General features: G+C 33.7%; 1 protein-coding gene across 1 annotated transcript; it reads left to right on the forward strand.

Annotated features, from left to right (window-relative positions):
* Positions 1 to 4,358: 4,358 nt before the first annotated feature.
* On the forward strand, positions 4,359 to 25,901 carry LOC111051510 (guanine nucleotide-binding protein subunit alpha homolog). The gene is made up of 3 exons (XM_022338037.2): positions 4,359 to 5,298; positions 14,770 to 14,987; positions 24,877 to 25,901. Exons 1-3 carry the CDS (start codon positions 4,768 to 4,770, stop codon positions 25,238 to 25,240), a joined length of 1,113 nt encoding a protein of 370 aa, XP_022193729.2. The 5' UTR covers positions 4,359 to 4,767; the 3' UTR covers positions 25,241 to 25,901.
* Positions 25,902 to 26,418: the final 517 nt, after the last annotated feature.

Below are 26,418 nucleotides of genomic sequence, written 5' to 3' on the forward strand. Positions count from 1 at the left end.
GTTTATTTCGACTTTTCAATGTTCTAAACACAAACTACATTTCATGACAAAACTTTACTATCAATCATTAAACAAGAAATCATTCAAAACATCAATAATATTTTGCTTCAAAGGCAATTAAAATTCATAAGTAATCTGCATCTATGGCAATCAGCATTATTAATCAACACAAAAAAATATTATCTCATTACTGCCTCTCTAAGTCATAACCTCTGTTATTCCTTCTTTAGGCAAAAAGTTGTCCGTATATCGATTACTCTGATATTTACTATAAAGTTTTATAGATCTCGAATTGAAGATTCGATTCCAATCGAGAAAAAATGTAATATTACATTTGTTATTCAGATTTCTCATTTCTCTTTTCACTTCTTCTACTGTGACGCGCATTATTTCTTGATTCGACTGTAAGATATTCTCAGCCGCTTCTAAAGTTTCCTCTTCACCTGAGTTGATTGGCTGGAAAACGTTTGAAAGATGATCCGCGAATATCTGTGCCTTTTCATCACTACTCCTTGCCCATTGTCTGTCCTGCTTTCTGATAGGAGGAGATTGTTGAATGGTTTGTTTTATTTTTTTAGCTGCCTTCCAGAGTGAGTAGTCCGTACTGCATTCTGCTGTCAAGTTTCTGAAGTAACTATTAATTGATTCATCCTTGATACATTGAATCTCTCTCCTTAGATCTTGAGTTAGATTGTTCAAAACTCTTTTGTCTTGGGGGGAACGTGATTGCTGTCATCTCCTTCTAGCTCTTCGTTTTTCAACAATCAATTCTCTTATTTCCGCAGGGTAATTATTTCCAGTGGTTCTTCTTCTGATTTGTGGGGTATTACACCATGCTGCCTGTTGGATATCAGTCATAAACTTCTTCAACTCCCGATCAATATGTTCTTCGTTCCTTAATGGTGAGTTCAATTCTATTCTTTCCTCCAGCATCTGTTGGAAGCCATCCCAATCAGTGCGGCTATTTGCTAATGCTGGACAAGTATTTTCCCTCCGTACAATTGAATCACTCAGTCATAATGATGGGTGAGTGGTCGGAATTAAGGTCGAAACTATCCTCTAAATGCAAATAATTAACTGATATATTTTTTGTCAGGAAGAAATCTATGAGATCTGGGATTTTCCTCGTATCGGTGGGCCAGTAGGTTGGTTTACCAGTTGAAAGAGCTTCGCACCTCATCTCTTTCATTGCTTCGAAGAGCTGTCTTCCCTTGTGAGTTGTTAAGCGCGATCCCCAATGCACGTGCTTTGCATTGAAATCACCACCAAGAATCAATTTTTCTCCTAACATATCAAGCAATGTCGAATACTCCTCTCTTCTGATGGAATATCTGGGAGGACAGTAAATAGCTGCAACAACGAAGTGATAATTTACTGCTTGAACTGCTACACCTATCAATTGAATTCTATCACTTTCATGTTTCACTTCTTCATGATGTTGTAGATTGTCTCTGATAATTATGGCACTCCCACCCCTCGCGACATTGCTGGGATGTAAAGCATGATAGATCTTAGAGCCTTTGAATTTGATAAACGATTGATTTGTAAAGTGAGTTTCAGATATAAGACATATTTCTATTTTTCTATATCTAGAACTGCTTCTAACTCCTGTTGCCGTTGTAACAATCCATTCGCGTTCCATTCCATTATTTTTAGTGAATGAATCATTTGGATTTCAGTAGTCTACTCTGTTCTAACTTCTGAAATTTAGATTGTAGTGAGGTGATTATTTGCTCTTGTCTATCCAGTTTTGCCAAGATTAGCTGCAAAATATTATTGGTGCCTTCTTCTACTTCACTTTTTGGCTCTTCCAAATTCGATCTATTTTCTTTTGAGACAATCTGGGCGAAAGTCAATTTCTTAACTGCACTACCATTGTTTAGATTGTGAGCTTCTGTATTTTCCGTGATTTTTGGTGGGATATTTTGACTGATTTTCTTTCGTGAATCTGCAATAGTTTTTGTTTTAGTAGAATTCCTGATTTTTTGCAATTCGATTGCAACAGTGCTTGCTGGATGTGCTTCACCGCAATGAATACATTTTGGTAGAGCATCGTTGGGTTTCAAACATTCCTTTGTTTGGTGTTTACCTGCACACTTAACACACCTAGGCTCCTTGTTACAATATTTTTGAGTGTGGCCGTATGCTTGGCAACGTTTGCATTGCGGTATCAGATTGGCCTTCTTCAATGCTTCAACTTCCACTCTACAGCCAAGTATATTTTTCAATTCAAATACTGTTTTATATCTTCTTCCGCGCTGAATGATACCATGAACATATCTAATGGTTCTCTTGTCTTCCACCTCAGCTTGTTTACAACTTCAAGAACTTTCAAACCTCGTACTTTCAAATCTTCCAGGATCATTTCTGTACTACAAGAGTGATGAAGCTTTTTAATCATCACTCTTATTGGTCTCGACTGTTTATCTTCATAGGAGTGCCAGTTGAGCCCATCTTCAATCAATTCTCTGGTAATATTCGAATAATATTAATTAATTAATATGCGAATTTGAACCCAAAATTTACATTCCTAGTACATAAAAACATATGAATACACTAACATATGATCAAAATAAGAATCTTTCAGTAGTATTTATTTATTCACTTCATATAACTTGAAAATGGCATAAATGTCCAAAACATGTTGTGATAAAATATTTCAAAAAAAGGGTACTGAGATTTTTATTTTCTTTATATTATTTTATATTGTACATAAAATATTGTTTTCAGAGTACATTTAACTTTGTGTAAATCATTGTGAAATTCGATGATTTTTTAAAAGTCATCAAAACAGCTATTCTACAGATGAAATATCTCGACTATGACATAGTCATATTGACATATTGTGTTCTTTTGAATAAACTGCTTTACCTACCTACCTCATGCACGAGAAGGAGGTTACAAAGTCCACTTCATGCCAGTTGATAAATAACTATACAGAGTATGAATTTGAAAAAAAAATCGGTCACGTCATTTTTGGGAAAATTGTGATAGAAATTTAACAAAATCTATTTTTCTCAAGAATATTACAGAACTCCTGCAATTTTCCCAGAAATGAGACTCACATGTATTCCAGATATTTTACCTGTAGAACAGCTGTTTTGATGACTTTTAAAAAAGCATCAAATTTCACAAATCTACACAAAGGAAAATGTACTCTGAAAACAATATAAAAACTTATAGTACCCTTCATTAAAACCCTTTATTTTAAAATGTTTTAATTGAAGGGTACTATAAGTTTTATTTGAATAAAGTAGCCCATATAAGAGAAGTGTTTCTGAAAACAATTTATAAAATAGTTTGATCATATGATTTTAAATATGTAGCTGCCAATCGTCATTAAGTTATTCCCCTAAATTATTCTGGTTTAAGAATGAGGCTTACAATCAGGAAGGAAAACTGTATGAGTGTACCACACCAGATTTTTTTTAGTTATTGACGTTTTTAAAAAATATTGAAAAATCTTATACGGTAATGTGGAAATTTATAAAAGGTCGATACAAGAAAATATTACTAGTCATCTCTTGTTGCAAATTTCATTATTAGAACCAATCTAATATGATCTTTGGCTGTTAAACCTTCTAAAGCATCTGTATAAAGCTGAATACCGTACTACAGTTGCATAAAAATAATTTTACCTTATTAGTTTTCAGTTTGTCTGAAGTTTAAAAAATTATAACTTTATATTTATCTTATCACTAAATAAAACAACCACTAACACTAAACACTAGTGTGTGGAGTCCGATCTTACTAGGCATCAAACCTGCAATCTAAGTAGAAATCAATCTGAAAAAGAAACCAATTCAAACTAAATAAATAAGATTTATTCAATTTATGAGAACCTATTTTAATATTCCATGGTATTTACAGAAGATAATACGGATTAGTCTATTGGAATTATGAAAAATAATTATCAAGACAGTTTAAGAAAGTTTTCTCGGAATATCTGTTTCATGAATTCCCGTTAAAAATTATAATAAAAAAATCTACAGACTGCCATTACATATTATTCTGTCATTGGAACTTTTGATGTAAATAATAAAACATTCATTGAAGGGTTATCTATTTTCAGTGACAGTAAAATTATGGTTCAAAGCCCTATCAAGCTAATTATGATAGAATGACAAAATTTCTAATCAATTATTATATTTAGCAATTTGATTAAGTTATTGAAAACTGATGGCGCTTATTGTGCCATGTTTTTCCAAACCGTACTCGTTATCAAAGGTCAAACTGTGTAGAATTGGTAGCGAAAAATTTTGTTATCGTATCTTGAAAAGAGTATAATGCGACGGTTCACATAATAATGTGTATCATCCTTTTGCATTACAATAGAAATGTAGATGAAACAAAATGTTCTAGTTAGTAAGTTACTGTACTTAAAAATCTATTACAAGTGAGATATTGACGGAAAATATTTTGCCATGAAGTACGCTAGATAATATAAATAGGATTGCGCATCGTAAAACATGATGAATTTAAGACAGATATCCGAAATAAGTATTACACAATGCTAGTTGCTAGTGAATCATATTGTTTGAATTATTCTGGGAACTCCTTCTATTGAAGAACCAGTAGTTAAATGTTGATGGTTGTTGTGAGTCGATCTCCCCTCCATTTTAAACTAGCCGCTCAAAGGTCGGATAACTCGCTCTGGTGTCCTGATGTAGAACAACATATTTCAGTGTCTTGTGTTTGGATGTCAAGTCAAGATCGGAACCGTCTGTTTGCTTTGGAAGTATGTATTTAGGAGGGTGAGGTCACAAAATGGCGAATGTGGTGTGGTCCTGCCCGTGTTGTCTTCGATTCAAATTCACCCCTGAAGAATTGGAACAGCGGTATAGGAGCCAGGAAATTGACAGAATGATTGAAAAGGATAAACATTCTTTCAGGCGGCAGGTGAAACTCCTCCTACTAGGTGCTGGTGAAAGTGGCAAATCAACATTTCTCAAGCAAATGAAAATTATTCATGGACTGAAATTTGAACCTGAACTAGTCAAAGAGTATCAACAAGTGATTTATCAGAACATTGTCAAAGGTATGAAAGTGTTAGTGGATGCTAGGGACAAGTTGAGGATACCGTGGGAGTACCCCAAAAACTCTGAGTGTGGAAGTCATCTTCTAAAGTTCGAGAATAATACGGTTTTGGAATCAAGATTATTTTTGGAATTTGCACCTTATCTACGTAGTTTGTGGATAGATTCCGGTATTCGACGAGCTTTTGAAAGAAGACGTGAGTTCCAACTAAGTGATTCTGTTCAATACTTTTTGGAGAACTTGGATAGGATAGCACGACGAGTAAGTATTATCTACAATTACCTAATACATTTATCGAGATTTAATGCTGAAATTGTCATAGAAAAGTTAAATTTTTCATCTTGAGATTTAGGTGAACTTGGATTAGGTCTATCTTTGTTTTTCTCTTATTTAATGGTCAAAAACACAAGACTTGTGTCAATTTTCCAATAGCCTACCATACTCACTATCTATATTGCATGATTACTCTACTTTTTAGAGATCTCAAGCAGTTCTCTGTTTAATATAGAATGGTATCTAGAAAAGTACTAAATCCTGTCAAATACTTTTAGACATGCTAATGAATGACGAAATGCCATTAGAAAGATGATCAGCGTACATGGTTGAAAGAATATAGGTTATGTTGACTTCTGAATCAGAGTCGTCCATATCAGTTGAACGTCAAATCTTAAATCGTTTAGTTCAATTGGATTTACGGCCAGTTTTCCTTGTTAGAAACTATTAATGATTTAAACTTATAAGTTTTATAAATACATTTTGATAAAAAGTATATTGTAAAAAGTGAATTTATAGGCCTATAATAGTCTATGATTTTTTTGTAGGTGGGAAGTCCCTCACGGGAAGGTCCTAACCTGCTAGCGTGAATTTGAGCTGTCAATGACCCGTACGACTGTTATATCAGCCGGGACCGACTAATAACGTGTTCATCCGATAGTAGGGCTAGAAGCGTTTGTTGCTTTGTTCATATCTGGGTTTGAAACCGGTACCTATCTCTAGGCTGCTACGCAAGCACTATTATTATAGGTTACTATAGGTACTACAGAATATCCGAAAAATTTGTGATACGTTAATCATTTTCACAGTCCCCCACTACTAAATTCAAAAATACCTGAGGAATCCTGTTCAGAATTACTTGTTCTTTCACGTGATGTGTGGTTTTTCATCTATACTAGAAAAATATTCAATTCGAATTCAATTCAATTTATTTTTTCCTTCTGAATACAATTCAAGCAGTTACATAGAATCTTGAGCAATAAAGTTTATACAATTCAAGAAATGATATAGGCTAATATACTTACAAAAAACAAAATATAGAACTATACTAAACAATAGAACTCTTGAGCTATCACAATTTTATTCTTGTATAAAATTCTTGTATCAGATAGGAAAGAGCTTACATAGGCAACAAAGGCCTGTGCGTAAGCTCGAGTTATCGTAACAATATGTGTTATATCTATAATTATAAATAGAGATCTCAATTTTTATTAGAGATCTAAACTACATAAAAATATATTTTCAATTATGAAACTATAATCCCCATGCATTAAGAAGGGATAAAAAAAAGTGGAAAACTGAATTATAAATAACTTTAAATTTAGAAATAAAAGATGATGAAAACCAAGGAATAGCGAGGAAGGCTACAATTTAAGTCAGGAAAATAGATCAGACAAGCATGACAGAACTGAAAAAAAATCTCTCTGAAGGCACCCAAATTGAATCAAACACGCGCACCCCCAGTAACAATGAGTGAGACGGCATTATCCTCACTGATATCAAACAGCCAGTTCTTCAAGTGCCACTTGAACGCAGAGTTCGAAACTACATCCAACAATCTATTCTGGTTGGAACGGAGAAGGAAATTTCGGAATAAAATATGAGAAATGTAAAAGCAATTTGTCATTGAAAACGATCTTGTTTGTTGTATTGTGTTTATACCTACTGTTGATGCATATCTTGTATTGTATGAATGTTCTGTAGGAGTAAATATTGAATGGGAATTATTATAGATGTAGATCAACAGATCTTTTATGAAAAGTTTTCTCAGTGACAAGACTCTGGACTCACTAAAAAGTAACGCAGAGGAATATCTTCTATTCTTTTTTAAACCTGCCTTAAGAATTGATTTCTGAACAGTCTCCAATCTTCTAATGTGCACCTGGTAGGCAGCACCCCAGGCCAGTATACCATATGATAGCAGTGACTGGACGAAGGCATGATACATCTGTCTAATTTCCTTAGCATTTAAAACATCACTGAGACACCTGAATGCATATATATATTTTCTTAATTTAGACAATAAGAAGTTGGTATGTTCTGCCCATCTCACTCTCGAATCAAACACCACCCCCAGATACTTATAAGAAGAAACTCTCTGTATCACTTCACAACAACAAGCATTCCTCTCATCAACTCCACATTCGTGAATTTTCAATGGGTGTAAATTGGAATCTGAGTTATTACTTAGACTAATGGGCATAAACTTGGTTTTTGCAATATTAAGAGAGAGGGTATTCTGATCCAACCATTTCTTGATAGATCTTAGGTCAGACTCAGCTCTATCACGAGCCTCCTCCCAAGTTCTCCCTTCAACAAAAATTAAAGTGTCATCTGCAAAAAGAAATAGCCTCCCATGTAAATTTAATCTGGAAATGTTATTGATATATATGAGAAATAGTAAGGGCCCGAGAGTGCTTCCCTGTACCACCCCAAAGTCGACAGGAAGCTCATTACCATTTACTCCATTAATTGAAACACACTGTCTCCTTCCAGATAAATAACTAGTAAACCATGCAAGCGCATTCCCAGTGACACCCAAGGCTGACAATTTTCTGATAAGGTTCCTCCGATCAATACTATCAAAAGCTTTTTTGAGGTCAAGGAAGATTAAGATTGGATGCATATCATTAGATAGAGAAAAATGAAGCTGCTTGTTTACATCAAACAATATATCCGAAACATTTTTGTCACCTCTAAAACCGTATTGGCATTCTGCCAGAATGCCGTTAGTCGCAAGATAACTAACAAGTTGTTCTTTTACAATTCTTTCAAGAACCTTCGAAAAAACACTTAAAAGAGAAATAGGCCGAAAGTTGTTTTTGTCAGTAAAAATACCAGACTTATGCAAGGGAAACACTTTGGCAATTTTAAAAATATCAGGAAAAACTCCAGTCTCCAAGCTAAGATTAATAAGGTGAAGAAATGGTTTAATGAAAATAAATAGGTTTTCTTTCAATAAGGAGGCCGAAAAACCATCAATACCCGGGGGCAGACCCGCCTCGCAAGGCATTGACGTGCCCAATAACTTCAAGTTCGTGTGGAGGGTGAACCTAGTGTCCAACCCAAAGTCCCAGTCATCAAACCAACAAAGCACCGCCCGAGTCAATTGAGCCAATATCCAAGTTGTTTATGGTAGAAGTGGTAGGTTTGCATAATTTTGAAAACCCCTTAAAAAATACCCATTTTTTAAAATCCGTAGCTCCGGAACAAAAACTGGTAGAATCCTGCGCGATCACTCAATTTATTGGAATTTTTATTATCTTTAATTTTGTAGAGAATGATTTTCCTCCAAAAACTCGAAGTCTTCGAGATTAAATGGAAAAATTTTAAAAAGTCCGAAATTTTAGGGGGTTTAGGTGGTGAAGCCGCCCTCTGGCGTGTCAGCAAATTTCAGATTCGAATTCAGCGCCCCAAAATACATATAGAACCGTCGAGAAAAATTGTTTCGGGGCAGTTTCCTGAAAAACGACCATTTGACTGGACTAGTATATTTGTCTAGTTTACAACGCATAATATAGTGTTCCATATAAGTTGAATAGTAATAAGTTACTTTTATTAATAAACATTTAGTGGCTGATCAGGATAGAGTTGAAATTATTCAAGAAAGTTGGTTGAATATTTACAAGTTTGTATTAATAAACTCCATTTAATTTCATGTCATAACTATTAGCCTAATCATGTCTATATCATCCTAAAATCTTTAACAAATTTTCAATCCTCAAAAATCAAGGACAAAATGGGCTCTACTGTTTTGGTTTCTAGCTGAAATAAAAACATTATTTGTATAACTAGTAATACGTTAATAATGGAAAACATTGTAGTTCAACTACGTAGATGTTTATGATACAAGTCACCTGTAGCCTCAACAAAAGCTCAGTTATCCCGTTTACATTTGAAAAATTAAGTCAATGAACTCTCATTTTTCACTGCTTTCCTATCTTTGTAACTTTTATATTTTTTTATTTTATACACTAACCGTACACACTACACCTAGGTATTATATTTTTAACATAAATATGAGAGAAACAGAATTTGATGAAGCTCTTTCTGAGTCATTGTATTTAATTACATCCCAGAGAAATTGATACAATAATAATCTATACAATAATCTATACAATAATAATTTAAATAAGAATTGATAAATGAACCAGTGACAAGAGCACTAAGAGCGGAAGCAAAATGGATCAAATAAAAGGAAAGCTGAATTTCCACTAAAAATGAAGAGCTGGTTGGCAAACAAAGAAGCAAATGAAAAATGAAGCATATCTTCTTACCAATTTGCTATTAATAATGATATGCTAATAATATCTAAGACTTATTTTTCTTCTCCCCTTCTGCCATTACAGTGTAGGGGTCCGTGCCTCGACCCATCTCTTCTACGCTTCCCGGTCCTCAGCCATTCTTCTCATTTCCCTCATGGAATTTCCTCTCTCTCGACCCAGGCCTTCGAGGTTGCACTCCCAATTTATTCGCGGTCTACCTTCCCTCCGGTTTCCTTCTCTATTGGCCTCCATCACTTTCTTTACCCCTCTACATTCCTCCACCCTGGTGACTTGTCCGAACCGATGAGTTGCTTCTCTTTTACATCCTCACTCAGCGCCTTCCTTCCCACCTTCTGTCATACCCTCTCATTTCTCGTTTTGCCCAGCAATTTTCTTAGGAATCTCATTTCCTGTGGCAGTTATCTTACTCCAATGGTTTTTGAGGTATCCCAGCTCTCACTTCCATACATGAGGAACATGTAGGAACAAAACACAATTGAATAATCTAATAACGAAAAATATGTACAAAAATATCACAAAATGAAAAATTATCAACTTTTAATTTATCAGAATAATATATTTTCAATTTGTGATTTCTGATAGAAGGGATTCTATTCTAAATTTCAGCAGCATTCATGATTCTCCAGTCAGTCTATGAGAGGAAAGGGTTCTGAGCACCTATCTGTTTTTGTTGTATTGTGACCCGTCCTTATCTGTCTGTCTCCAGAGATCTGTTTTGTTGTTGGAAACCTGTGGAGACTCAAATATCATTGGGGCTCTAAATAAGTATCCTTTCACTGTCAGTTAGTCTATTGAAAAGAAAATGCATTTCGTGCTACATTCATCTCTCTAACTTCTGTTATGGTATGCTCTTGTGAAAATCCACTTAAAACAAGCAACTTATTAATATGAGAAAGAATCCTTATATTAATCCTGTCACAAGATAAAAACTTTTAGAATTTTAAAGAAAATTCTCTGAAACCTGTTGAATCCGGTAAAGTTGGATTGTAGTGAATATTGTATATTGTAATTTCAAAAAAATAATAAAGACCCTTGTTTCGAATGGAACACGTTAAGTTGTCGGTTCAGGCTACCCAAAAGCAGTCATGTCAGAGACCCTAAAATTTGATCAAGTGCGATCTGAAAACTGATGCAGCAGGGCACTCAGCATTTATTTTTATTCAACTCAAATTCCAGTTCTAATATGTGCCGATTAGAAAGTAAGAGTTGCTCAGTTTCATGTAATCGAATATCCTTATTCATTCAATACAGTATATTTTACATTAGATTGTGCCCCATGCTTGATTGAGCTGTTCAGAATGTTTAGTTTTCTTATTAATACTAATTTTTCATGAAATTCAGAGTTTAAAGTAGGTTTGTTAAAATAACATAGATAAGCACTTGTAGCTTGAGCGAGTTACATATTTTTGGAATGTTTGTGTAAGAACTAAACTGCTGTTAGTTCCACTTAACAAAATAACTGAATAAATCGTCATTATTTTTCATCCATGGTGCTTTTACATACTGTAACTTTCCAATGAATAAATAAAATAAAATTGAGTTATTTATTTCACAATTTTACAATCATATTTTGTTATCTTTGGAATGATGATTAACTTGCTGTTCGTGTGGGTCCCAATCCACATTATTTACTGAAGAAAAAATGGAAAAAATATTTTAGTAGTATTGGAATGAGTTTATTATTTATTTCTAAAAGTGAATCAAGTAACTAAACTGCTTTGTTAAATAAAATTACTTTCCCAGTTCAGAATAACAATTTTATGTTTATTCAACAGTACAGATATATGCTAACTAAACACATTGTACAGATTAGGAATGATATAACTAGTATTTTCTTAAATTATCCTGATGATTGATTTGGCGAATGACATTGACTGCAGACTTAAACGTCATAGCTATGTTTACACCTTGTATCATGTCCTAATAGCTTATCAGTCGGAGTTGACTCTACTGTAATAAGATTTCATGTCATTGATTGCATCAGTCAAGTTCATTATCCTATCTGAATAGGACAATCTGATAAGGATTCCTGTATTGAATTTCTCTTGAACATTCCTATAAAATCAACCAAGTAATTGTTCAATTTATTGACTAAGATAGAATTTCGAACAGAAGGAGGTTATCAGAGATTTATTTTCTCCTCAATTGAACATTGGCTGTATTATGTTATGATTAGCTCAATTACTGATGTCTTTCGAACAATATAGCTTCGACTACAAATCCTAAATTTATCGTCCATGACAAACTGTCAATTATCTCTTCTAGATACCTAGTAAAATTTATGATTTATGCACTTTTAATTAATGTTGAAAGTATATGCCTTTTCCTAAAAGCATAGTGCCCATAATATTTCATTAAGCCATTTTTTTATGAAATGAAGTCAACTCTTAGTCGAATTCTAAGGGGGGATAAATACTGCATCATTCAATTATTCAGTGGTTTGGAACGCACCTGGCACCAGCAGTTGGGTTGTATAAATCTGTAATCAAGTACCTACTATATCTGAATTAATACAGATGAATAATCAAATCTATCAAATAAGACGTGAATTTTTGCCAATTATAAACTCAGATCGTACTCATTTAACATTTAACGTAAAATAATTATACTGTGGACTCCAGGTATTTTCTTATCATGATCATAATATCAGTAAATATAAAGGTTCTCCCAGTTCAGAGTACAGAGTGCTGAAATATAATAATATACACTTTCTTTTTGCACAGCTTCTAACCCATGAATTTATTCTGTTCGCAAATACAGTTCCCAGAAACTCAAATATTGTATTATAAAGGTTGAAATAAGATCCACAGAAAATTAGAAAACATGCTCTGTCAGGAATAATTTTAATTTAAAGCTTACTGAATTTGGAAGAAGCCTATTGATATATTTAAAAGTATTTCTGTAAGATATATTACTGTATTACAAATTTGTGTATGAATAATGATTTTTGTATTGAATTGCGAATGATGATTAATTGTGCAGGTCTTGCTAGGATTCTCATCTCCTCGGAGATTTGGAGAAGGTTGGTGAGAATCGTCTTAATAATACATTTTTCAGTGTTTTATTTTGTTTCTTTTCTCTCTGTTCATGCTGTTGTCCTTGCTCCTTTGTTTTGTGCCTATGAGAATTATTTTCTATAATCGAATTTTGTGCGTGACTATTTCTGTACAATAATTATTTAGATCAGCAATTTGAGAACAGTAATAATTTTCATAATTGAACAATATTTTTCCTAGTAATGCTTGCCTTATATTTCTAGAAGATAGCTTTCATTCAGTACGTTTTCACTTAATAAAAATCTCTTTAATCCTTATTCTATTGGCTTTGTTTGAATTTTTTATCTCTTGTATGTATTGATACTGTGATTTCTAGTTGACTTTTTTAATTTCATCTCACCTATTACCATGTAGAAATATTTCAACTCATGTTGGCCCTTAACAGGCCCCTTGTATTATTCGAAAACCGTGTCATTTTCCAAGTATTTAGTTCTGTTGTAACATGAATAGTTGAACAATTTTCTTCATAATAATATTATAAACCGAAAATCCAAATTAAATACTGTTAACCACCCCCATGACTTCTGTCAATGAAAATATAGAAAACAGGGTGAACAGCTAGAAGGAAATCCGAGGAGAGCTAATATCCAAATATTTGTTTATTCATGTTACTTTCAGAACTATATAAATTGGGACATTCATTGCACACTTGTAACGTTATGCTTTTCAAATTAGCTTTTGATTGAGTTTTCTTTTCGTCTGCAAAATAAGAAATTTTTGTAAATATTTGTACTAAAAATATTTCATATTCATTATATTTTTCACTTATTATTGTGCAATATCTTAGCATAAACGTTGAAATTCAGTCCCATTTTTAAAATTAGGATTGCTAGTCTACAAAATATGAATGATTAATCAATCAATAATTTTATTCAACACAAACATACAACACAATAATAATAGTAGCCTACATTTATAACAAGAAATACTTGTCGCTTCACACAAAAATTAGACACCATAACAGTGATCAAACCATCAATTCCCTATGTCAATGAGACACTTAACCTTAACAGGAAGCCGATTTAGAAAATTTGAAGAAGGAGAAAAGGAAAATAATAGAAAAATTCTCGGTCCAAGATTAACTGGAAACGGTTATAGATTACAAAAAATAAAGCAGTTGAGCGACATTCAAATATTGTAACAGGCATGAGGAAAAGACGTCTTAAATTCTTTGGTCATATCATGAAGTTTCCCAATATAGAATTACAAAAAAGATAGTAAAATATGTAGATTTGCATGTCAATGGAGGGGGATGGATTGAAAACGTTGATAAAGATCTAGTTTAGGCAAAAAATACTGATAAGAAAATAATAATAATACAGAATATAATGATAATCTGAAATTATATACAGAATATAATTAAATTACTTTTTGCTATTAGAAAAAACGACCAGCAGTCAGATATCAGATTATCTGACTGCTAGTCGTTTTTTCTAATAGCAAAAAGTGATTTAATAATAAGCAGTTCGTGATGGAAAACAACATTGAAGAAGAATATAATTCATGCAAAAAGTATAGATGAAGTGAAGAAAGAAAAGCTGCATTTTCACAAAAAATGAAAAGCTGGTGGGCAAACAAGAAAAACACCAAGTCTAATCAACGATCATGGATCACACTCAGCGTCTTCCACTTCGGAAGCTCGACGGCTTATACCCATGTAAATGGAGATGATGGAGAATTATAATAAAATAGGAGAATAATAATACTAAATTAATGTCAATATAATTTGCAAAGTCTAATAGTAATTTTTAATGTCTTTTTTCTTTAGGGCTACTTTTAATATAAATAAAAATATAAATCTCAGTACCCTTTCAAATTATTTTGTCACATGTTTCGGACATTAGAGCCATTTTCAAGTCTTTTTAATGTTTGTAATTTCTAATTTTGCACAATTACTTGGAATGATGAAGACCCCAGAATAGCTTTCCATTGTCAAAAAACTAACAATGACTCTTGAATTGTAATTATCAGTTCTAGTTGTTCAAACACTTGTTTACTTCTCTATCATTCTAAAGTAGTCCTGTGGAATTATAAACTATTAGCTATACCCTGAAGCTAGTACTACTGTCAATTTTTTCAAGTTTTTATAGTCTAATAATTCAACTTTCTTGTTTCAGGACTACATACCAACTAACAAAGATATCCTTCATGCGAGGAAAGCCACGAAAGGCATATCTGAGTTCACGATTCCAATCAACAACATTCCATTTAGGTTTGTGGATGTTGGTGGCCAGAGGTCGCAGAGGCAAAAATGGTTCCAATGCTTTGATTCGGTCACCTCAATACTCTTTCTAGTCTCCTCTTCGGAATTCGACCAAGTCTTGGTTGAAGATAGGTAAGATATTGCAGTCATTTCATTTTCTTCAACTCAAAAAGCCAATCTTTTAATGGTGAGCGGCATACACTGGGATAAAATATTTTAAATAAGATAATGTGCCAAAATAGCATAATGCTGATATTTATTGTAGATTCCTTCATATCATCTGCAATCATCATGTAAGAGGCACTTTTCATAATTTTTTCAGTGGTTCTGACTACTGAGCGTCGTATTACAAATTCTAGTTTGTATGAAATAAGTTGAACCTTGGCCCCCCATCCGAAGAAGTTACAGGGAGTCGGAGGATCATATTTTGGCCTCTCAGGAGATTCAAAGTGAAGGATAGCGGCTGAATGGTGTGCCACCATAATTATGCTATCAATAGCTTGGACCAACAAAAATAAAAAACAGAACGCTTGAAAAATTCAACGACTGCAAGCCACATGACTATAGTGAAAATGACAACTTCGCCTCGAATAATCCAAGCAGTGTTTCAGGCAACAGTGTTTCAAGCAGCCTTTCTCATGGCAACCAGCTGCTTGCAGTTGAAATAATGCAGTCAAATAGCTTGTAAATAGCTTGCCAGCCTCTAGCATACTAGTCCAGTCACTATATACATTGGTGCTTGCAATATAAATATTGTAGTTCTGATTTCTGTATATATCATTTGGATATATGAGAGAAGTCCTGAACCAATTTCTTCATGCAAAATTTCCTTGTGCTAGATACAGTGTGGCCCAAAAACCTCTTATTCTTGGTTCATTTTCCAGTTTTCAGCTATTTCAGCCAAATCCGTTAATCGGACAGAAAAATTTGCTGTCGCCTTTTTTACGATTAAAAAATTCCGAATAAAATGAGATCATTCGGAACACTCTCTCTAATCTCTAATGGGTACTGAATTATGATTTTTCAAAAATGAGTGAAATTTGAAGAAAAAATCAATTTTCATGAATTTTACTTTTTAATCAACAATATCTTCCGATTGTTTCCATTTATATGTATAACTAGCAGGGCACCCGTGCTTCGCTACGGGAATTAAAAGATGAAATTATTTTTGTGAAACATTTGTAATCTAAATCCTACCAAAATTGTTATATTCGTTTTTGAGATTAGGCCACAACTTGGCATGAAAATTATTGAGTCAAATCATTCAAGTAATTAATTGATGTGTTGGAAGTGCTCTGTAGAAGAGTAGTCTAATTGCAGCGAATTTTGTAGGATATGGGGCGGGGCTTAAGAGTCGCCCTCGACTTTATTCATTGGCAATTAATATTTCCCGTTGACAGTTATCAAATTAGCAGTGATCATGCTATTTTTGCTTTGGCAATTGAAGATTAAATTCCAAATTAGGTTGATTCGGAATTTGATGACTCTGGTATCCATGGATCTCTTGCTTATTCTGGAATTTTTGGCATAGCCTGTCGCTTACTTTTCGTTTCACTCATCCAAATATGTGTAAAAGCAGCCAATCCACTGATTCTTTCTTCCATGGATGTCCATTCATACATAAGAGTCCATTCATAATAGTATAACATTTATTGTGGCTGATTTCACATGTCCTAAACTCTAGAGTTTATTCAATTGCTTTGATTATTGACTACCATTATACGATTTCTTTCTTTGATCTTAGCTTGAAACCAAAAGCTTAGGGATGAAAATTTGTATGTAAACTAACATGTAACTCAATTTAATTTCTATCTAAATTGACAACTTTAGAATTCACTTGTGATCTATCAATATCAATAGGTTTGTCTTGTGTCGTAATAACAACATGAAAGTAAATAGGAGCAGCTGATGGAATATTATGTTTTTTTCGATTTAGTTTTTAGCTGATTTTGAAACATGGAAATATCAGGCCCAGTAGCACGAAAGCATGTTTAATTTCAATCAGGATTAAATTTCTTGAGAATTAATCAGAGCAGAGCAGGGTTTTTTTTAATAGAAGGCTTCTCTGATTGGTTATCTTGGTATTTAGTCTGGATTATGAATTAACAGACAGTGCAACTGTCTCTCAAGGCCATGGCTGCGTACAAACATAGAGCAACAGAGGAACCAATACAACAGAAGCTGAAGAAATTAGTCGCATTTCTATCACCTCACAATGAACAGTACATTCAACTACCATATGTTTGGAGAGATCGATTTTAAATTTCTTTTGCTATCATCCGGTCACTTTCTGAACCTATTCTTCCAGATGTTCCATGAATACTGCAATGTTTTAAAATAAGGTCGCCAAATTTGGTAACTCAACTACAGATATTATAATGTCTTTTATTTGCTCACACTTTCTTACGTTTTCAACAGACTATGGAAAACTTTTTTCTGATCAGCTGCTACTTGAGGGATCAATAATCCTTTCTCTTGGTTGTTCAACGAATTATCCCAGAGTTCCAAAATGATGTTTTTTGTTGCAAGCACAATATATTCCTGATTTAATCAAAATCGTTAGAGCCGTTTTCGAGATCCGTCCGACATAGATACATATATTCACAAACACACATATTCAAACAAATTGCTTTCTTAGTATAATTATTGACTTCAATGATTATGATTTCATTAAATGAGAGCTAATTTCACATAATAATAACAGCTGGCATCAAAAGCAGAAAAAAATGTCAAACATGATTGAAATTGAAAAAATCTGGTGTGGCGCACTCACACAACTTTCCTTGCCGTTATGAAAATTGATCACCTGACGCTAGTGTTCCTGCGCATCTCAAGTCTACTACTATTCAAAGATCTGAGCCAGCTGGTGACAGGACAATAACGCTGGAAACACACGAGGTCTGCTATCTCTTCATAGTGAATGAGTTAATAGAATCAACAGTTGTCAACAGTTTGCAATTGAAATAATCACATTTTCTCGAATTTCGAGCTTATTTTCAATTTTAGGTGAAAATGTTACTAAACATTAATTGTAGAGATTTTCATGCTTAATCTTTTCCACTTGAAATTTTTTGTTTAAATTGTATCTGAAGCCTGATAATTGGGAATCTAAAATCAAACTTTGCATAGATGGGGCGGAGCTCCTGAAATTTTTATAGATATGGGACTTATGGCAGTTGATAGAGCTTATCAATGACTAATTCAGGTATGAATTTGATCAAAATCGTTGGAGTCGTTTCCGAGAAAATCGCGAGAAACCCTGTTTTTGACAACATTTTCGCCATTTTAGCCGCCATCTTCAATTGAATTTGATCGAAATTGTTCGTGTCGGATCCTTATATTGTAAGGACCTTAAGTTCCAAATTTTTAGTCATTCCGTTAATTGGGAGATGAGATATCGTGTACACAGACGCACATACACTCATACACACACAAACACATACAGACCAATACCCAAAAACCACTTTTTCGGACTCAGGGGACCTTGAAACGTATAGAAATTTAGAAATTGGGGTACCTTAATTTTTTCGGAAAGCAATACTTTCCTTACCTATGGTAATAGGGCAAGGAAAGTAACAGTAGCGATCATCAACATTATTTTCTTCATCTGATCTAAAGTAACCAGATCACGGTAAGATTCACATCAATGTGTCAGCATTGTTTGAAAGGGGAGCATTGATGCTATTAATGAGGAATACTGACAGTCAACGAACTGTTATACATAATCTCCAATATTTTTATCATAAGCTACCTTATATTTTCTTTGGTAAAACAATCAATGTTTGGGAATAATTGATTCATGGGAAATGTGCCTTACTTCTATGCAAGATATTTTCACATTAGAAAAAGCAACAGCTATTTTAATAAATAACCCCTTTCTTTCGCCCAAGTTGAATTTTGGCCGAATTTCCTCATTCTTCACAAACAGATTCCACAACGGACACTTCTGAAGTTTTTAAAATACCCCTTTAAGCAGTTTTCGCGATCTGTCGGATATACAAACAAAATTAGTCTTAATAGAATAGGATCAATTGATAGAAGCAACTTACGTTATGAAAGTTTGTTTTATGAAAAATAAAAATTATCTATACTCTCAGGAATAGTTTGATTGAAGCAGCAGTGCCCAATCAATTTGTTCTCGATAAATGCATTTTAATTAACTCTTCAACCTGGTGCCAACCTAATGAAATAATCTCAACTTAATGCCAACCTGACAAAATTATTAATTGGTCGCCAGTTATCAACTGTTTCGAATAGGTACTCTCTGTAGATTATAGTTCTATAGTAACATATGATATGGACATTTCAATTATAATTAAGAGATAGGGAGAAGAAGAATATACATGCTAAAAGGCAAACTTTAAATTAACGCAAATGAAAATGAACCAAAAATACGAGGTTTTTTGGCCACCCTGTATCTAGCACAAGGAAACTTTACATGAAGAAATTGGTTCTGGACTTCTCTCATGTATCCAAATGATAAATAGAAAAATCAGAACTAAATAAATAAATAAATGTTTATTTCCCCAATAAAACTAAAACTACAACATCAATTACACAAAATATTGGATAAATTACAATATTACATACAATAGTTGGTTACAAAAAATCGTATAATGTGTCCTCTAACTTACTTGTTTAGTTTTTTCTGTGTGGAAATTGATCTACTCAACTATGGCGTACCATGTTCTAGAGTAGGTTTTGTTAGTTTTTTGTGCGTATTATTAATTAGTTAGTGTTTAATAAGTCATTAGGTGGTTAGTTGTTGTTTGAAATAATGTTTTCTATGTTCTGTCTTCCTTCGCTCATCAACAAATTGTGTACTATTGTTTTGAACTTTCTAAGATGATTAATCTGTGTAAAGTTTGCAGGAAGTAGATTATATAATTTTGGTGCTAAATGATTGAAATGTCTCTGGTTTAGTGTCTTCCTTGCAACACTGGTGATGAGAAGATTCCTGTATCTGGTGTTGTGGTTGTGGTTTCTGGTTTGAAATGTTGTTGGGTAATCTGCATAGTATCTCCTTGGAGTAAAGCTGTCTTGGATCCATCACGTCAAACTCATTGAATAGCTGGTCTGATGAATAGCGTGGAGGCTTCTGGTTGATGACCCTCATGATCAGCTTCTGTACCCCGAGGACCGGTTCAATGTGCAAGAAGCTTGCACCTCCCCATCCTACAATCCCATACAGCATGAGGGACTGTGCTAGAGAGAAGTAGATAACTCTTAGACATCCCTTGTCGACCAGTGTCCTCAGAATCCTGAATCTGTAGATGGTCTTCCTCAGTCTCCCGCATAATTCATTGAGATGATGATCCCAGCGCAGAAAAGAGTCCATAGTAACTCCCAGGTATTTCTGTGACTGTTTCCTGTGTATGAAGTGTTATTTCGTTGTTGATTCTTGATTACTATCTTATCTCCTGTTGGCTGTCCATGTTGAGTCGCCGAAAAGGTCAGAAAGAAGGTTTCATGGTTCAATGTTAGCAGATTTTCACTCAACCAGCGAGACACCATCTAAAGTCCAGGTCGGTTCAGAGAACAGTAGAACAGTATCATCTGCAAAGGTGGTGATTGATCCATTAATTTTCATGTTGCATAATGGATTTATGTAGAGAAGAAAAAGAATTGGTCCTAGTACTGTTCCTTGTGGCACTCCAAACTTTACAGTCAGCTTGTTGCTTATACATCCATTGACTCTGACACATTGTGTTCGGTTTGATAGGTAGCTCTTGAAAAGATTCCATGCGACTCCTCTTATTCCATAGTTATCAAGCCTTGAAAGAAGAATGTCATGTGACACTGTATCAAAAGCCTTCTTTAAATCTAAGAATACTGCTAATGGTTTCTCTTCAGTGTTTATTTTATCGGCAATCTGAGTGGTCACATAGTGGATAGCATCATTTGTACTGCGACTAGATCTAAGACCATATTGGTTTGGCGATAGAAAATTATTTTTTTTTCAAGAAAGCTGATCAGTCTTGTTTTGATACACTTTTCAAATATTTTTGATAATGTACTGAGTAATGATATGGGTCTGTAGCAATTCATATCTTTCTTATCTCCTGTTTTGAAGATTGGACAAATGAAAGCTTACTTAAGACACTTTGGAAAAACACCTTCCTCAAAACTTCTGTTTGCAATATGTGTTAAAGGCTTGGCAAGTATAGTATTATTCTGTTTGAAAAATCTGGTTTTAAATTATCGAGTCCAGGTGCACTATTAGCTTTAAGACTAATTTATTATGACTTTTATCATTTCGTCCTCACTGACAGGTGTAAAGAATAATGACCGGCAGACTATCTGATCAGCTGCCGCATGCTCATCTGCGCCATTACAATCGCTATTTAGAATGTCCTGTTTTTGTCCAGGACTTATAAAAAATTCATTGAAAGAATTTGCCATATCTTTATCATCATCTCCCAATTTCAATTCTCTCCCTTCCTAGTTGATTTTGTGGATTTGTGTTCTTGGCCGTTGCACTTCAGTTATTTCTCTTATTACTTCCCATGTTTGCTTAGAGTTGCTGAAAGTTTCAAATCACCTTGAAAAGTATTGTTTCTTCGCATTTTCTATTGCAGATTCCTATAATACTCTAAGCTGTAGATTCGCTGTATTATTCTTGCTTTGTCTGTGTAATTTATCTCTCTTCCTTATTGATGTAATTAATCCATTTGTAATCCAAGGCTTAATTTTTCTTTTTGTGTGCGATACTCTATTAATAACTTTACATTCTTCTGTGTATTTCTTCAGTATTTCTATCATTCTCTTCAAAGCACTATCAGCGCATTCCTGCTGGTACACGGAATTCCAGGTCTCATTCGTTAGTGCTAATGAAAGTTTATTATAATAAATACTTTCATAGTAGGGTTTTCTTCTGTTGTGATTGTGTTCCACCGCATCATATTTAATTCCCAGAATAGTTATAAAATGATCTGTGAACTACAATATATATTGCAAGCACACTCCCTTTTTTATCTCTGCTTAAACTGGACTATACAATTTGGTATACAATACATACCATGCAGCTGCTCTCCTAAATTTAAAATTCCTTGAAGATAAAAATAAGATCCTCCGACTACTTTTGACAGTTGGAAAAATAATTTCAACTATTTCTGAGAAACTCTCTCGCTTTTACCATTCACTTATCTTTCGAAACAAAAAAGTTTCCAGTATGTCGACAATGATCTTTTTTGCTCAAAATGTGTCGACATTGACCAACTTAATCATTGTGAGAAATGTGACATGAATTGGAAGCATAGCAAGAAATGCCATACTCCAACCTACAATTGAAAAAAGCAAAATACATCATGCGAAGAATAGATACAGGGAAGAAGTGTCTACTAAATAGAAGGTACCTTTTTATTTTTCTTATGTGAAAGTCCCAAGTTAAACTTTGGTCCAAAATCAATCCTAAATATTTGACGGATTCTGATTGTTTTATTACTTCACAGTCACAACCCACCGAATCACATCCAAATTGATAGTATTTAATAGGATCTGAGAAATTGAAAGTTGCTGACAATGAGAAATTAATGTAGGAGGTTTTAGCTGCATTGATTGCTAATTTGTTGCAATCAAACCAACATCGTAGATCATAAAGATCATGCCTGAATCATTCCATGTAGTTCTCTTCCGTCTTTGGCTGAGCATGCCAGGGGTGTGTCATCAGCAAAGGATGTTATGGATCCATTAAATATATACGAAAATAAATCATTAATATACACTAAAAATAGTATTGGACCCAAAACTGATCCTTGTGGGACGCCATATTTAACCATTGCCTAATCACTATTACTGTTAGCAATTGAAACAAATTGCTTACGATCTGACAAATATGATCAACTATGATCAAATATGATCTGACTTATCAAACTTAATTTTTTGTAGGAAACTTTTCAACTCTTATAAAGATTATCCACGTAATTTTGAACAAATTAATAAATAACTGTTCTATTTTTTCATGTTTCCTGGACATAAGAAAAAATAAGGAGATTGGTATTTTACAACACCAAATTTTCCCCGGTGCAAAGCATGGGCTACCTGATAGTTAAAGATAAAGGAATCAAGAAGATTAAAATCAGAAGCATACTAAACTAGAAGCTAATAATAATAATAATATGTGGTGACTATTCCAAAACTATTTCTCTGAAATAAACAGTAAAAATTAGTCCTCTAAATGCCATTAATGATCTGTTGTGCAAAAAACAACATGCCAACTTAGGAACTTGAAATGAAAGGCACACACATACCGTGGAAAAAATGCATTATGAGACAAGCAAATCTGAAAGTTAGATGATATCCACTGCCACCCACGAGAAGCGGAAGAATGTACGTAGAATAGTGATAACAGTTTCTCTATAAAAATATCTTTCAACAAGTTCTTGATCATTATCTATTGTATCCAGAGTTTATTCAGGGTCGATGTACCAATATACTGTACCGAATCTTCAATTTTTGGTATCTACTTCATATTTGAAAAAAGAGCCGAATCTACAGTTATCATGTGCAGGCTAAACTACATGAAGCTCAACTTCCAAGATACTTTGTGATTTAGAAAAAACAAATTCTTTTCAAATTTGCTCATTTAAATTTATTCATTTACTCATTATTTATAATGTACAGTGTAGACAGTACTGTACTATCATTTCAATTCATGTTGCTTTATTAGTCTCAGTCTATATCAGTTTATCAGTCTCTAGATGACTCCAGATACGGGCTATGGAGTCAGTTTTCATAAAATTAAACTACAGATTCAACGGTAATATATAATCTTGTATAATATACCCAGAAAAGATTCTCACCAGTCATAGTTTGGGATCGTTTGCTATTTTCTGGATAAAAATTACTCAGTTTAACTGCGTAACGAATTTCAAGGGTTTTAAAAGTTGGCAAATATGAACAAGAGTTCTGGAAAATCGTTATGATTTAGGATTCATTCCAAACACCTCTGTTTATTCCCTATTTTCAGAAGTAATGTTTATTGTATTATGAAGAGGCATCATCAATGTTTTAAATATTCAATGTCGGTTGTAGTCCTTGGACATTGTAAAGCCCCTCACGAGCGTTTGAGCTTCTCCCAGTTCGAATCGCAACCTGTAAATCGAGTTGAAGAATCCATCTAACAAGTATTTAATTAATTAAAATAGAAAAGAATTTCTGCCGTTATTTTGACCTAGGAGAGTGGAGAAAGGGCGCAGCCGGTCCTCTCTCAACACTCAACTCTCCAATACAATAAAATACAAATACAAAAAGCAGGGAAGACCAGGAAAAACACTAGGAATCAAAAATCTAGAAAATAAATCTGGAATATTCCCTAACGACAATTAACTTTTAGTATAAGTCTCACTAAGCTCGTGAAGCAAATTTCTCAGGAGGCTGAAAGAACGCAAAGCCACTGTAAAATATTTTATTTACGTTGAATTTTTGGGATTGACTACCTTTTAAAAGAACTGAGATGAAGTATCTAATACACAATATAACTCTCGAGAGATTCTTATTTATGGTGCAATTTGAAAAAACAAATTCATTAAAAACTACTCCTCAGGTCCTCAACTAAATCAAGTTTGTACATTTTTGGACTATGCGTTTCTGAAGAAGATGAGAAACAAAAGAAACAGAAATTGAATAATGGAAATCCTTCCATTTTGAATTGATGAATTCTTTTGTATTTGATATCCAACATAAAATTAGAAATCAAATTCGCCGTTAATCAAATTACACAGAGTTACCATCATTGTCATCCCATTGCTTTTGCTGCTTCAAAACTAAACCTATTTATTCTTTTTGAAAAATCTGTCAACATTCAACTTTGGAGTTCAATTTCATTTTTTAGATGAAAAGTTGATATCTTAGCTAAATAAAAAATCATCTTTTGGGCCCCTAAACCCCAACGCCCGATGCAAGTGCACCCTTCGCACCCCCCTAGAGATACCCCCCGAATAAATTGAAACTACTAGAAACTAATATTCATCTGTGTTTGACCTTGTGATATTTCCACTAATATTTTGCTTTTCTTTTTCAGAAAAACCAACAGGCTTGAAGAATCCCGAAATATATTCGACACAATAATCAACAACGACGTGTTCAGCAGTGTTTCAGTCATCCTGTTCCTGAACAAGACAGATTTGTTAGTGGAAAAGTTGAAGTCGAAAGAGACGAACATTCGGTGGTTTTTCCCCGAATTTGCAGGCGACGAGCGGAGCGTCGAAGACGTGCAGGCGTTTCTGCTCGATTACTTCAAATCGGTCATCAGGGTTACTACTGGTCAGAAAGCGCTCTTCCATCATTTTACAACGGCAGTCGACACTGAAAATATCAAAGTGGTTTTCAACGCTGTCAAGGACACTATCCTTCAGAAAAATTTGGCTGCCCTGATGCTGCAATGAGAATGAGGAGGTCCTTTTACTCTCCGTCTACCCTTATAAATCTCATCTTGAAATTCATATCATTTTCCCCAGTGCTATTTTTATTGTGCAAATTATACTGTGTAATACTTTTCCAAGAAAAAATAGTTAAAATAGTGAGTTTGATCATCCCTTTTTTTAGGAAAATGTACTATGTTTTCAAGTATGTTGTATCGTGTAAGTTATACAGTGTAATATTTTTTCAAGAACTATGTTAGTTTGATCAAAATTCTTTTGGGGTGAATTATGTTTTTTAATATTTAATTTGGCAATCTAGTTATGTACTGAGTCATTTTTCATCGTCATCTTTCAAAAAATAATTGAGACTCTTCAGTAAAGACCCATTATTATAATAATGATTTCCATTTTTTCATCATAATCCTTTAAAATAGTTCGTCACTGTTTGTTTCTTTTTTTTATTGTAGAGAATTGTTTTATTAAGATTCGTCAATATACTGTTAACAATCGAAATTTAGTACCACAGAAAACAATCTATGAACTATTATCAAGTCACGCAGAATCCCTAAAATAATTCAGATGTGACCTGAAGATCTCTGAAACAAGTCCTGAACCAACCAGGTCACAATATGTTCTGGTTAATATCCAGAAACATGAAATTTGGAAGACTTTTTGGGATAAACAAAATAATGTAGGAGGTTTTAGCTGCATTGATTGCTAATTTGTTGCAATCAAACCAACATCGTAGATCATAAAGATCATGCCTGAATCATTCCATGTAGTTCTCTTCCGTCTTTGGCTGAGCATGCCAGGGGTGTGTGTCATCAGCAAAGGATGTTATGGATCCATTAAATATATACGAAAATAAATCATTAATATACACTAAAAATAGTATTGGACCCAAAACTGATCCTTGTGGGACGCCATATTTAACCATTGCCTAATCACTATTACTGTTAGCAATTGAAACAAATTGCTTACGATCTGACAAATATGATCAAATATGATCTGACTTATCAAACTTAATTTTTTGTAGGAAACTTTTCAACTCTTATAAAGATTATCCACGTAATTTTGAACAAATTAATAAATAATTGTTCTATTTTTTCATGTTTCCTGGACATAAGAAAAAATAAGGAGATTGGTATTTTACAACACCAAATTTTCCCCGGTGCAAAGCATGGGCTACCTGATAGTTAAAG

Source organism: Nilaparvata lugens, chromosome 10, assembly GCF_014356525.2.
Source record: "Nilaparvata lugens isolate BPH chromosome 10, ASM1435652v1, whole genome shotgun sequence".
Classification (NCBI taxonomy): Eukaryota; Metazoa; Arthropoda; class Insecta; order Hemiptera; family Delphacidae; genus Nilaparvata; species Nilaparvata lugens.